At 46.2% G+C, this 15215-nt stretch overlaps 1 protein-coding gene across 3 annotated transcripts in view; it reads right to left on the bottom strand.

The window, feature by feature from the left end:
* The window catches only part of Cbp53E (Calbindin 53E), a 288931-nt gene that overhangs the window by 35028 nt on the left and 238688 nt on the right, over positions 1-15215 (bottom strand). For all 3 annotated transcript variants that reach the window (XM_070530904.1, XM_070530903.1, XM_070530905.1), the window contains one exon: positions 13580-13669. In XM_070530904.1, the coding sequence (XP_070387005.1) occupies positions 13580-13669 (90 nt within the window). The remainder of the gene's footprint in view (positions 1-13579; positions 13670-15215) is intronic.

Here is a 15215-nt window from a genome sequence, read left to right on the forward strand (position 1 = left end):
CAACACAGAGTTGGAATCTGGAGTATTAGGAGTTCACTAATAAAGCTACAAAAGGAGAGGAGAAAAAGGAAGAACGGGCTTGTAAACAACTAATTTATTTTTCATTGCTTCCTCTGCTGACATTGTACGTACTTGTCCCGGGACATTGTACACAATGTATGAGGGAAATAGTGAAAATACCGAGTTCGGTGTCGCAGTTCTGGCTGGAGATTAAACTTTAATGTCAATAAGAGCCTCTCGAGGGAAACCCGATATTGCTTCGCTGCTGGACGCAAGGTTTCTCTAGGCGGAGAATGCTGCGGGCTGCTTTCCACTTTGAGCATTTCGACGAAACTTGTGCGTTGTGCCTGTGTTGACCCGCTCGATACAGTGTGTGGCGTTGCGTGTTTCTGCTTGGTCGCTGCTTTTTCGTCTCTGCTCTTGCGGAGAGACGCGGCTACAAAACACGCAGCCGAAGTAGGTTAGTCGCAATGGTCTCTTGGATTCCGCTGAGACCGTGTGACCATAGCGCCGCGTGGTCCGACAGTCGAGAGCACAAATATACGCAAGAACAGGAAACACAGCGATATTGAGTGTCTGGTCTCGGCAACCTCGCCCGGGAAGGCGGGCGAAAACTAGATGGCGAACCCTGTACAAAGGGTGCTTCGTGCTTTAAAATATCGCTGGAGGTGAAAGCGGAAAGATGGTGGAAGAGAAAGATCTAGACGGAGGCGGAAAATGTATACACGAGAAAGCAAACACCGCGACTCTGTCCCCTTTTGGCGGGTTGTACTCGAGCGATTAGAGTTCAAGTACTTGTGCCGAGAGAGATCATCTGGGCCCGCATTCACACACCCACACATACAAAAAAAAAATATTATTACGCTAGAACCGTTTCTAGTGAGCCAAAGGCAAACAGCACTTACGAATGAAAGGCTCTGAGAATTCGGCCCTAGATCTATTTGAAGACAGCAAAATTAAAGTGTCACCTTATGATCTGTATCAATCGGTAGTTAGCCAAAATGATTTCACCTGTCTGCACATGCGAACAATGAGTTATGTTGGTTTTCTGAGCGCGGTAACGATGTCTGCAGGGATGAACACAAAGCTTTTGCGAATATACGAGACGCAGAATACGAATCAGGGTGGTCCTTCGGATAGTCTCACTGCGATGAATACCCAAGTGCTAAGTCAACTGTTATCACTAACATAATGTATGTAAGGAAATGCCACACTTGGCAACTTTGCGTGGTTGTCATGGGGGAACGGGAAGAGATACAAATGCAAGATAAGAAATGGACGTAGTCGAATATTTCTAGATATGAATTCAAAATTTAGAGGACCTGAAAAAAACTTAATTTACATAATTCAGTGCCAACGACGGCGCTTAATCACCGTCACACTCAATATGTTATTCATGAACGAACAGTATGGGATAAGTAGATAAGAAACAGAATGAAAAGGTTTGAAGATCTGTAGATTAACTGCACATCTTCAAGAACGTGACATAATCACACATGACGTGAGTGCCACTCGAAATAAGCGCGACTTTAGGTCCCGCAGATGGCACATAATGGATGTCGTGTACATTTCGCCAACTCTGAGTGGTCGTCATGGGCAAGCGGGAAGAGGTAATATTTGCAACAGGAAAAACTGCGGCGTTCGCGCGATGCCCTGAGGCGATGGTGCGCGTTTTCTTGGAAAAACAGCCGCTTGCGTTTGTTTCCGTCCTTTTTGAACCAGATATTAGTGTTCAGGGGACTCAAGACTGTAGAATGCCGCAGAGAACTCATTTTTTCGAAAAGTGTTTCAGCTTCCCTTTAAGAAAGAGCAGTTGCGTAACTCGAAGAAAACCTAGTACATATTGTTTCCAGTGCAGTTGAGCAGCCGCCAGTAATTATTTCGTTCTTTAAATTTAATTCGACAATTGCAATTATTTATCTAATTCGAGAAGTACTGTCCTAGTTATCAAAGTGTCAATGAAGCATTTGTAGGCACCCCCAGCCACCCCCAAATGCCATCTAACTGCTGTGTTTTCAGCGACGTACTAATTGCGTGCAATTTTTTCCGACCGGCAAACAAACCTCCTGAAATATGAAAAATACCACCTGACTGCGCTCCAAGCCGTTGTTTAATGAACCGTCGGGATTCACCCAGTGATAAACACCGAGGTCTAACTTGCGGCCCCGGTGTTTAAAGGGGCCCTGAACCACTTTTTATCGAAGTGGAGAAAGACATTTGAAGTGAAGATAGGCTATTTCAGAACCACTTTGCCGCAAGAAGTACTTCAAGTGCGTTCAGCAGAAGCGGAGTTATCGGCAATCAAACACGGCATCAGCTGTGCTGCCCTTTCTCCTCCAATGCCTTGCACCGCGAAGGCTACGGCGGAGACGTCACAGCGGCGCGCAGTTCAAATTTCCGATTTGGTGCCTATGCCGCGCTAAACGTAAGCCAAACGCAGCTGTCCTCAGAGAGCCGCAGTGCGCTTAGCCACTGGACTCGTGGCGGCACCTCGCGGCGGCCGCGGTGTAGCCGAGCGCAGCGACCAATAGCAGCTGCGCATTGGAGTGTGCTCTATGACGAAATGAAGCACACAGAAAAGAGCGAGGATCATATTCTTACACCGTGATCATGGGGTTTTTGAAACGAGAGAATTTGAGAAAAAGGTGACGTCGCGCTCCGCTTGCGAGATCCACGGACCGCGTACGACAGCTGAACTTGGCTGAGATGTTCACGACAGCGTATGCTACCCGCGGACTATGTTATTTCACAAAGCCCAAGGGGTAGTTCAGGGACCCTTTAAGCAGTGCGGTCGTTAACCATCGGTACGGAGTGCTTGGGCGGGGATTTTTTTCTTTATTTCTTTCATTTCGTTCTTGCTAACTCAAAAGGAACCTTTTCGAGGGCGCTGCTTTATGATGCGGGTGGGAGCGCAGTCACGTGGTATTCGCCATATTTCGCAGGGTTTCTTTATCAATCGGAAAAAAATTAGTACGCAATTAGTACGCAGCTGAATATACCGCAGTTAGATGTCCCTTGGCTCTGTCTACAAATGCCTCAATGAAACTTTGATAACTATAATAGTACGTCTCGAGTTAGATCATTAATTTCAGTTACTTAATTATATCTCAGTAACCAAAAATATACAGGCAGCTACTCCACTGTACTGGAAATTATATGCACTAGGTATTCTTCGAGTAATGCATTTGCACTTGTTTAAAATCCTGGCGAATCATGGGTAATTGGACACCCGGTGCAAGTGATGGTGCTTCCATCCCTAATAAAAGTTGTAAATTATTAGAAGTGTTAGTAGAAGAATTATTAGAAGCTTTGCTTACTGGAAAGAGAAACGATACTGACACATATCATTCACATGCATTTCACACGCCATTGATAAAAGACTCGGACAGAGGGGTCACTAAAGTCTACAGTTTTTTTTCAAGGTCAAAAAAGCACGCAAAGCATTTTGAAGCGAGGTGAACATACAGTAACATATTCATTTTCTAGGCAATTAACAAATAATTGTTAATTGGCTCCCTACTTCTCTTTAAAAACATAGCAAATATTGTACTGTGTATATATTTAAATATATTGTATATGTGCATGGTGTATACACTGGAAAATTAAAACAATGTTGAAGTGAGAAAATACAGATCGGGCAGCCGCCGCTGTTACTTTTAATGCGCTTGTTCTCCTATTGTCCGGATTTGCAGAAATAAAGCAAAGTATGAAATAATATCTGTGCACATCCGCGTCAATAATTATGCAGTAAGCTATTAGCGACAATAAAATTTTAATTGAAAAGGTCGAGACAAGTCAAAAGAAACCTCAAATGATGTGGGTGACAAAATTCTGGCAATGATACGTTGGGGGGTAGGGGGGTAGGGTGTAGGCTTCGGCATCGCCTGGAGGGGGGAGGGGCTGAGTCCTCCCGCCCCCCCCCCATCGCAAAGCTCCGGAGGGGGCTCGGGCCCTGGAGCCTCCCTCCGCAGTCGGCTCCAATGAGCGTCCGGTTCAGTACCCCCCACGGGAGATGAGGAATGAAAGAATGAAAATAGCAAAAAAAAAAAAGAAAAATGCATCCTCCTGTGGACACTGCGTGCACACAGGAGTATGCACAGTAGGACTAGGAGAGAGAGGGAGAGAGAGAGAGAGAGAGAGAGAGAGAGAGAGAGAGAAAGGGTGAAGGCAATGGTGCTAACCAGAAAAGCATCTAGTTGGCTCCTCTATACGCTAGGGGAGGAGAACAGGGTAATAGAAATATTAGAGGGAGGGCAGGACTACAGGTGAACAAGAAGCGCGCGTAAGAACAAGTTTTTCATGTGAACTGCTTATCGTAGTAAATGACTCAAGGCTTCGAAAGGTCTAAGTACGTTATTTTTGTGTGTGTGAGCCGATTCTACGTTCTGTTGAAGAACTTGATATTCAGTATTTTTGTGCTCATGACAGACAGAAAAGGTTATTGCAGTTATCGGTGGCAGCATATAGGCGAAGACGGCTGCATATGGTGACTGTCTAATGGCTGATTCGCTTTAGGCTATTAAGCCCCCATCTAAGTCAACTGATTCATCAATATTTAGCTATTACTGGTATCGGGGTTCCGAGAAAGACACCATCTCATGCTACACGAAACATCGTTGCCGTATAGAGTGGATGCTACTGAGCAATTACAAGGAGCCGTACATTTTTTACGTCATTACTTGGATTCACAAAACTAAAGACTTGCCGCTGGGCTAGTAGGCGCATAATTGCTGAGATGTACATTGGCGGAAATGAATAAAAGAGAAGAACCTTAGGTACAAGACAAACAGTAAACGAACGCCTCGTCCTATTCGTCTGGTTTCTCCATGTTAGTCTTTGTAATCCTTTTCTTTATTTTTCGTGAATGTTTATACCCAGGCTGCCTGAGTTGCTATGTATTCCGCCCTTCGGTCCAAATCAAGTTTTCGTCGGCCTAGTGTGATGAATTGTGTTGCAGAGTTACATTTAGTTCTGGATGCTATTAGCAGTAATTTTCAATATAGCATTGGTGTATAACCAATGAAAGTTTGTACGCGCATCTAGTGGTGCGACGAACTCACTTGTAACTGTCGTATGGCTCAATAGGCATATATTACGCTTGACTCTTTGCCTTTCTAGAAGCTGCCGACATGATTGGACTTTCGTTTGTAATTAGTATTATGTGTATTGAAGAATATACCGGAGAATCGTTCGTAATTTCGCCTACTCCGTTTCTTTTAATGCAGAATACATTAGGCGTTTACTCGATACATCCCCAACATATCCAACACTTCGAGTCTCTGGGAAGGGAATATAACTCCCCCTGTTACGCGAATGCACTGGAGCACTTGGAATGCTACACAGTACAAACACAATTCCGGATGCGTGCACAGATATCCTCACACTTTTTACACGGCCTGTTCGTTTCCATGGCGTTGCTGTTAAAGTTATTTGAGCCCGCTATGCGCACGCCAGAGCAGAGACGATGCCTATAGGCTCTGCAGCTGAAGAAATTTGATTCACGTTCGAAATGGTGGTGCGATATTCCAGCGAATAATTTCTAGCAGTCCTCAGAGAGAGCCTTTCCCATCGCGAGTCTTTCCTTAGTGGGGGCAAAAGCAAACTGACGCATGTACTTAAAAAAACACATGCGAACTCGTTAGAATGCAGCGACGAAGTCTCAATCCCGTCGTTTTGACGTGATTTCCGACTGCAGCGTCGCAATGCCTTAAGAAAGCCGGCCGTCAACGCTCAAAGCCGTCCCGGTGAGCCAGACCTCAAGTGGAGGTGGCACGGCCACGCTCAAGATCGAGCACTCCTAGGAGACAAACTTGTCCGGCGTCGAGTGTAGGTGTGTGTGCTCAGCCGGACGACACGGCGCCCAGTCAGACAAGCACTCGAGGGTCTGCGGAAATTCCCCTCCCCCTCATTCTACGACTTCAAGCTGCTTCTGTGAGGCGACATTTGCATAATGACTTTCGGCCAAGGTGACCAGAACGCAGCTCTTTTGCCCGAGCGTCTCCTTCACGCCTGCGATTCTGGAAAGCCTCATTCCTTCCCTCAAGGCTCTCGACTGGCAACACGGCCCGCGGCTTGTTACGAAGTCGCGAGTCTGCGCAATTGCCGCCATCTCATCAACAAGGCGAATCCCACTGATTCCAACGCTGTCTTGCCTGGCTGGCATTCCCGAAGTTACGTAGCAGGGACCGTATTTTCAAGCCAGTTTGTACGCTAGAGAAGCTCGCGAGAACAGGCGGGAGAAAACGCCAGATAGGGAGGTGTGATCAAGAAATATGATTAGTGAAAGTGGCCGGCCAATGACAAACAATAATTAAGAGCTTTGTGAATGCGGATACAGATGTCGGGATAAGCATTTCCACAGATTGCTGCCAAAGTGGCAAGGACCTTGCACAAGTTTCTCTGGGATCGTGGGCTCCATATGTCAGTCTGTAAGGTGTGTTTACACTTTTTTTTAGCGTGGTAAAGTCCTCCGATGCGAATGTCTCTCACCACCACTATCCAAATCTCTTTCATAACCGTTAGTTACTTTCTCCGGATATACGGATGCACCTACCGCCTGGGTTACCCCGACGTGAACTGACCATGCTGTACCGTCTGTGGCTAGGCGTTGCATTTACGAGCTCATATGCTTTCCTTATTGGAATGGCCAAGAGCCCCACGTGTGACACATGCAACAGCGATGAGACGCTCGCACATATTATCTGTGTCTGCCCACGATATAGTGCCCCGAGACAAGTGATATGCAGAGTACTGGACCAGTTTGACAATCGTCCACTACCGGAACTCAAAACTTTAGGTCAGCACTCCCGAAGAACATCCGCGCTGAAGGCCTTACTCGCGTTATTAAGGTTGCTACGGTCTATGGGGCTTCACGATAGACTTTAAGAACGCCGCCCCCTACCGCTCTATAGTGTACGCGGTTTGTTCGTGCTCGTCTCTCCATCTTACCCTTCTACTCTCTTTCTCTTCTTCCCCCTTATCCGTTCCCCCGTGCAGGGTAGCCAACCGGAACTACCTCTGGTGAACCTCCCTGCCTTTCTATGCATCCTCTTCTCTCTCGTTCTCTCTCTAAAAAAAAATGCCTTGAATGCCCAATGAAACAAAATACGCAAAACCGCCCGAATATACTCACTTTACTAGGACAAGCATCTGTTTCCAACGTGCTTTTTTTGCTCGCCGTCAGCAGATTAAAAAAATTGTATACAGTAAATCAAGTTTGTGTAATCTGGAAGCTAGTTCCTGCGACAGACGTAAGCCCAAACACAGCTTTGCAGAAGTGCGGCGTTGTCAGGATCAATGAACGTGGGAGCGAAAAAAATTTAGATTTTCTTGTTACTAAGAGGAAGGGGAAAGATAATTAAAGATTAAATCACTCTAATGACGTAAAAATGCTACAACTTTCAGGAAAGTACAGTATTGAAAAAAGAACGCTAAAGCTTTGGCGACGCTGATTATGCGCTCGCCCTCAGGGTGACTGTGCTTAAGCTATTGCTGAGAGCACCCTGCCTGAAAAGCGCTTTAAAGTTTCATCATTACAATGCTCCCGAGCTGAGGCATGGTTTCTACAGAAGCGCCAGCTCTGTTGTGCAAGAAGATCAGTCGCAGTTCCAACGTCGGATGAGCTGACCGAGCACATCGCCGACCTCAAGAAAAAAGCTGCACTGCTTTTTAACTTTTTGCTTCAAGAGAGACGAACTAGACAAAAAAAAAGCTTTTCGCTTTTCTCCTCGTTACTGCCAAAGAAAAATAACAAAACCGAACTAAAGTAAAAGAAGGCACACGGGGATGCACAAGCGTGAAAGCGAAGACGAGACGTGCAGTGATGTATTCCCCATTCGGTCAGGGGCTGCTGCGCGGCTTCGATGACAGCGACTCGGACTGGGCACAAAGGGTGGCTGCCTGGAAGGAAGAATGATAAGGTGTGCCGGGGAAAAGGAACGTCGCGAGAGGGGCCGGCCAACGATAGGCGCAATGGAGAATTCCAGCGCGCTTTGGTTATTTCGCGGGCACATAACTTCTAGCAGGACTGCCGCTCCGGCTTATCCTATCCCATAAAGCAGGCGAGAAATGCGCCTTCCATTTTCATTGGCTCCACACTGTCTCGTGGCTCAGTGGGTGTTTGATATTTTCCCCCAGATCGCTCCTCCTTTTTTCGACATCTTGCGGATGTTTTCCCTCCGCCGGAGTCGTATATTTCATGGTCGGTGTGTGTGTGTGTGTATGTGTGTGGGGGGGGGGGTAGGTTGCGGCAATCAGTAATCGCACCTCTCAGAAAAAACTCTTGCGTGGTCACCCCGTGGCGTCAATATATCCAAGGTCGAGCGGCGCCAGGGAATAACAATGGGGAGCGAAATCCAGCAGGCTGTCATTAAATGCATGAAGAGCATTTCTATATATCTCAAGATTCGCGATACAGACTGGTGGGCGCCTCCCTTGTGACGCCGCCTCTTTCGACACACACACGCTCCTATGTCACTATGGCACATCTTTCAAATGCCTGAGCGATATTTTCGTTCACATAGTATTCCAGGAGAGGGAGAGAGAAAAAAATCGGTCTGCGTATGAGCCCTGAGAAAGAATGATGATACAAGGCGAAAGGGGTGCTATACGCCAAAGTTATTGACAGTGTCTATTTTTTCACAGAGGAGCCAATGGATTATGAGAAAGGACACTCGTAGTAGTGGGCCAAGGTTTTAATCGATGCTGCCTTATAGCGCTTACGAAATTTCGCTCGAACTAGTTTATACACCATAAGAACTTAATAGCAACGCGCTTTGACGCGACGAGTCCATCGCGTATACGACAATGCACGGCAGTGCGTTAGCGCGTAACCATACGCAGGTATTAAAAAACTCGGCCAGCGCTTAACGAAGCCCTTTTCTCTATACAAACTATCTTGGAGCGCCGCGCGCACACCGGCGCATTTTCTGTAGCCAGGGCACGGCGCTGCGCGCAGCTTTCGCAGATGTTCGCTTAATTATTTCGAGAGGGCAGCCGTGCTTGGCTATTTCGCTGCGAGTGGCCCCGGCGCTCGCCCAAAGCGTCGCGGCCAGCACTCGTGCGCCGCTGCCGCTCTTGCAAGCCGGGCGCGTCTTCGGCGTTAGAATGGCTCGGTTCTCCTTGACGCAGCCGCGCGGTGGTCATTTCGCTGAGCCGGCGCGAGGTCGCCGCGCTTAGGCGACGCCCGCATCGCGCTGCCGCCATAGTAGAGCGACGCCTGCTGTGGCGCCCTGAATGATGCGCGCAATGAGGAGTCCGCCCCGGCGTCCCGCTGAGGTGGCTGGATTAGACGGAGGATCGCTATAGAGGCGGGAAAGCGTCGCTTTGCGCACCTTTGGCGCTGCGCACTATATACAAGCAAGTATACATTCAGTTAATGTACGTCGCTGCGACGAGGCGGCGTAGATAAGCAGATGTAAGTATAAGGACATGGTCGCTGGAAAGCTCCAAGAATGTATTAAAAGCGAAGGAACTCGCACGAATAAATTCCAAGAAGGCATTAAGAAAACGAAAGAAAAAAGTCCGGGGGCAGTTCTTGACTCTGCAGCATGCGAGAAGGCCACAGTAGTGACTAAACGTAGACGTAAGCGCATGTTAACTACGCGTTTTTAGCAGCCGATAGAGCAATTTAGTATGATAGTCTTTATACTCGCTTTTTGTATGAGACGAGACAAAGCTGCATTTTTATAAACATTCAAAGAAAAATTCACCGACGGCTAAGATACTCCCTGATGCGAAATATGAGCGCAGCTCTACATGTTTTCATTTCGCGGTATATTGACTGGCGCGGACAATCTTTCGCGTACAGCACGTTGAAAACGGAGCGAAATGGGGGCCGACTGCCTAAGGTAGCGCGTGGGTGACGCGTGGGGGCGCGATTCACAGCAGCAGCCGCAGGCTGACCTCACAGACGACGCGCCCCACTCTGGCGCCATCTCGTAGCCATCGTCGCCGCACTACGCTTTTCTTCTCAAGCTTTCACGATACGCTCCTCTTCCGCTTTCTTCCTCGCGTCTTTCATGCCCTGCTACACTCCACTTTTGCTCGGCTACGCCAACGCTCGCCGCAGGCACGAGCGCCTAAGCGCTGTGCTCTAAAAGTACCTTCAAGCCAAAACGGGAGCGTAACTATATCGGCGATTACTTTCTAACGGAGGCGCTGCTTCTGGTAGCATGCATCTATAGTTCTCAAAGGAAAGCGAGCACGTTCCATTATTGTCTATATGCGTCTCTTGCGGCGACTTTCGCCTTTCACTAACGAGGGTTGCATAATTTTGCGTGCGCACGGAGCAAAATGGAAAGTGTGGCAAAGAACGAAAACGCTGTCGTTGTAGCCAGTGACTTCAGTCTCGGGCGCTGTTGCGATTAGCCACTTTAATGCTACTATTTAACAATAACCAAATCACTTCGCCATGTCGCCACGAAAGGTGTATAATTTCAGTTCTCAAAAAACGTGAATGTCCTCGTCCTGCATGCGGCGAATATAAGTGCTGCTCTGTTGATGTTGCCAGCTGAAGAGGGAACCGGGCCCTTTGTGAGCTTATAAATGTACATGTTATCTGCTCGGTGGTGTTTGTTTGCGAAGATGATGCCATTTCTATGCTTTGTCACGTGTGCGTAGCGCAACTATATAGTCCCAATTTCTGGGAATAAATATTTATAGAAAAGGCCGCTGGAACGAAATCAATTTGTATATTAAAATGTCTTTATCTGTACACGGCCAAATTAATAGCTAACGAAGCAGCACCTCGAGGCACCTTAATGCGAGTCGTAAAGTGAATTGGATTTTTGTCACATATTTCGTGCTTACTTTTTAAAGGGCTTATTTAATTTGGCATCTATCTCTTGTCAATGCAGCATTGCCGAAGGCAACGCACTAGAAGAGCGTTAGAGAGATGGTTTGATGCGTGCGCGACGTAGCTACGCCAAGGTGGCTACGCTTTAGGGAAATAAAGTTGCAGTGACTCCTGTTTACGACCACCGCGATTGATTTCCAGCAGGAAAGAAACAAAACACGATTACTTGGGGCTGTTTATGTTATAAACCATTACACCACGGCGCCTTTCCGACTCTTTCCGAGTCGCTCCCTTCTTCGGATAAGTGTGACGTCATATAAGGAGTGATTTGTTGATTGACTGTTTGAAACTTATATCGACTGTCGTTTTACGACCTTCCGCCACACTGGCGTTCCTCAGTTGCTTTGATAATGCTGGCATGGTCGTTGCGAAAATGAGTGCGGGAAAATGGTTGGCGCAAAGCAGTTGTAGTTTTTATAGTTTTCGTGTCTTCTGCTCTGTTGATGTTCAGACGAGGCATAATCCGCGTCTATGATGTCATCAGGCAGCAGGAGGTTTGCTGCCGATCTTGTGCCCGCATGGAGCGCGGAAGTTGTTTCATGGACGGTACGGCAGGCGCCCGCACACGTCGCGCGGCTGAAACCCTCAACGCGTTCAGTAATTTCTTTCTGGAATGCTGGCTTGAGCTCTAAGCAAGTGCTCTTTGCGGCACGAAACATGATGTCGCGGTGCACTGCGGAAGAAGCAGGTCAGTGCCTTTCTCAAAGCTTGGCTGTAGAAGTATGAAATGGCGTCCTTCACAAAAGTTGTGTGCGGACACTTTCAACCCAAAATTAGCATGCAGAATTAAATTATGTAGTTTTACGTGTCAAAACCATGATCTGATTATGAGGCACGCCGTATAGGGGGAACCCAGAAATTTGGACCACCTGGGGTTCTTTAACGTGCACCTAAATCTAAGTATCCACGGGTGTCTTCGCATTTCGCCCCTATTCTTTAGATTTGTCCTGTTGCTCTTCCTTTCCTCTTTCCTTTTTCCTCCCCTCCTTCCTATCTTCCATTTCTGTGTTGCTGTCCCCTCCCTTCAGAAGAGTAGGCAGGTGTTGTGCCCCTTCCGGTGGCAGTTGCCAGCCTTGCTCCTCGCTTTCCCTTTCCTGTTAACTGTGTATATGTGTATATGTGTATATGTGTTCAAAACAAATAATAATAATATCGAGATGCGAAAATCTAAATGCGGCCGCCGTAGCCGAGATTCGATCCCGCGACCTCGTGCTTAGCAGCCAAACACCATAGCCACTAAGCAACCACGGCGGGTAGCACGCAGAATTCGTCCAGGGGGTATGAAAGAAGTAGACGAAAGAAAAACAAGGCGTTAGTTTTGATTGGCCACAATGACACTTCATGTAACAGCGCGGCCTCGAGTTAGCTGAGAGGTATGTTCAACAGTGCCTTTGATTAAAAATAGATACAGCGAATAACGGATAATTACGAAGGTAAACTGAATGCAGTGCGGCATCATTTATACGGTCTTCTCAGAATAGAAGAGCCGATGGTGTGATTCCGGGGTAGACATAAACTTTTTTTTGTATGCCTGCTCTCGGCAGCAGACACAGTTCCTGCAAATTTTTGCGCTTTCACAGAGAAGGTTAGTCACCTTCAACAGATGCGAAAGAATGGCACCGCATTTAGAAAGCAGCGCGACGCAACACAACACGAAATAAAAGAAGACAAGGAAAAAGAGAAGAAAGCAAAACAACACGAAAGGGCTGTTTTTTAAAAAAATGATATCGCACAATTTGTGCTTGCGGCAGGTTCGGTAAGATGTGGGCAGTGAGAAAAGCCCAGCGAACTGCGGCAAAGTGCACGCAGACGCGCGTGACCATGACGTCCGCCCGTCATCACTGGCCTACATTTCGCGGAGCAGCGTGGCACGCACGGTCACGTACGCTGGTCGCGGTTGCTCTTAAACACACCGCTGCTTTCACTTGTTGCGTGTATCTCGGCGCGGAAGCGGCTACGACGCGGCATGCATTCTCACTGTCGGGGTTTGCTGTGGAACTCGAGTGATGCGGTCCCGTTACGACCTGCGCACGAATGCCATGGACAATGTGGACTGTGCGCTGTGAATATACTGAAGTATACACTAGGAGACATAACGCAAGATATGTTTAATGTCGATTGGCGTATCCCCTCTTCCATATTAATTTATAATTTATCGCAGCAACGTACATGGTCTCCACACCGAGGTGTACAAGAGTGGTCTACGTCTTCGGTAATGCTGCAAGCATACAGTGGTTCAGATAGTAAATGGTTGATAACGTACTGATTCTGACTCAAGCAGCGACAGTATAATGGATTTGTTAGCGCCTTAATGCGGTTCCTTCATTTGTGTTATTGTTCTTACTGTGTGGCTTTGCTTACTGTGTGCTTTGTTCTTGTTTCTTCTGTCTAGGGACGTTATGCGTTTTCGAGTGATATTCGAATAACCCCCGTAAACAGAAAACAAGACGACAACATACAACATCTGCAGCTTGTTCCAATGATGTTTTGTTCAATATCAGATTGACACAATGCTGTTTACTGTAGCGACAGTGGGGACATTCTTCACTATTGAGAAGATAGGCATTGTTAGCGTGGCTTCACATGTTGTAAGTAGCCTGTAAAGATATTTATCTTCTTCTTTCGCTCCGTACATGATGTGTGCAACATATTCAAGCTATGTAAGGAAAGCACCCGGTAAAACCGGTAAGTCGTAAAACCGCTAAAGTAAAATCACGAGCTTACCTCGCGGATTTCAATCTTTCCATCCTTATTGTCGTCGTACGCTTCCATGAAGCACTCCTTGAGCTCTTCCAGCATGGACTCTGACACGACCTGGAACCGAAAAGAATAAAGAACGTTGCAGACCATGTAGAACATGCTTAGGATTACACAGGGCGTTCACGTGGAGCCTACACTGAAGCTGTGCAACTTTTTCTTGTTTACTTTCGTTGCAAGTGCTTGCATTGCAGTGCAAGTGCTTACATTGCAGTGCAAGTGCTTACCCTCACCCTGCAAGTGCAAATGTTTGACTGTACCGGCTAACTGATTGGACTTCTTTTTTTTTCGTGTTCAGGAAAACGTTTTTGAGTAAAGACATGCCAGACATTTGGTTCTTAATTTTAATTATTGTATTGTAAGCTTCATATTATCAGAGAAGATAGAAGGTACTCATATTCGCTGAACAACCACACCAACTTCACTGCCACGGAAGCTTGTCCTGCTGCGAACAATGCAAAGGTCGAGAACGATGAAAAGCTGCCTTAGATGGGTAATATGTAGATACCTATATGGGCATGCTTTGATTATTTGCGCAGGCAATAAAAGATACCTCAAATATTTCTCTTACCCACTTTCACACATTTTAGGGTAGCTGAATAATATGTTTAGGAGGCTCAAATAGATATACAAATTTACCGAGTGTTTCTTTTTCTTCTTGCAGTCCGAACATATCTTTAAAGTATCGCACAATGCGTATAGCGCATTCCGGCCTGTTCAGGAATTTTACCTAAGGGGCGGACATTACTTATACGACAAATCGCAGTGTCCTGGTAGATGATTGAAAATATACACTAATTTACTTTTTCATTCCTCATTTTATTTAGGTCACATGTTGTAATTGCAAAATTCGAGCCGAACAGATGTGCAATCATGTCTACTTAGCATAAATCCTAAGATTAGCACGACGCTTTGGATGTCCGTCCTCAAAATTTTGAAAATGCATTGACGTTCAATTTAAGATTGTTCCGAAGTGCTTGAAAAAGGCGATCATTGGGAAACTAGTAAATGCAACGACATTATATTTACTATTTATGCTAAGCAGATATAAATTTATTGCTGGTGGACTTCAATTTCGGAATTATAACATGCAGCCTAAGGTCAATAATGAACAGATTAATTAAGAGATATTTTTAATTAGCTTCATGGATATTGCATTTTTATTCAGCTTAATTTCAGCATCTTCGACAAATCCAAATGTAAATACGGAACAGCAATATGTGTCATATGCAATTTTTAAGAAATCAGTTCAACCTTAAAAAAGAAAGGTGTATAATGTACATAAATGCAATAACATGCTTTATACGATACTATGCTGTGCAACACACATATGGATTATGCAGACATTTTTCATAATTATTTATTTCCCATTAGCTTCTCTCGCATTGCACGCGCGGTATACTTATCCTCTACTAGAGTCTATATGCGGCAAAGCACGCTTTACAGGTCTAGGCATCCTAAAAGTGCGTAGTACGCTGTGTTCACCAAACACCCCGAAACGTGCTTCACACGGCCATCCAGTCGACATAGAATAAATCAAAATAAAGTACAACTTATTCTACACTCAATCTTGTTTTTGGGGGGATAGAGTTGTATTCTGCGT

This window comes from Dermacentor albipictus, chromosome 1 (genome assembly GCF_038994185.2).
Source record: "Dermacentor albipictus isolate Rhodes 1998 colony chromosome 1, USDA_Dalb.pri_finalv2, whole genome shotgun sequence".
Taxonomy (NCBI): domain Eukaryota; kingdom Metazoa; phylum Arthropoda; class Arachnida; order Ixodida; family Ixodidae; genus Dermacentor; species Dermacentor albipictus.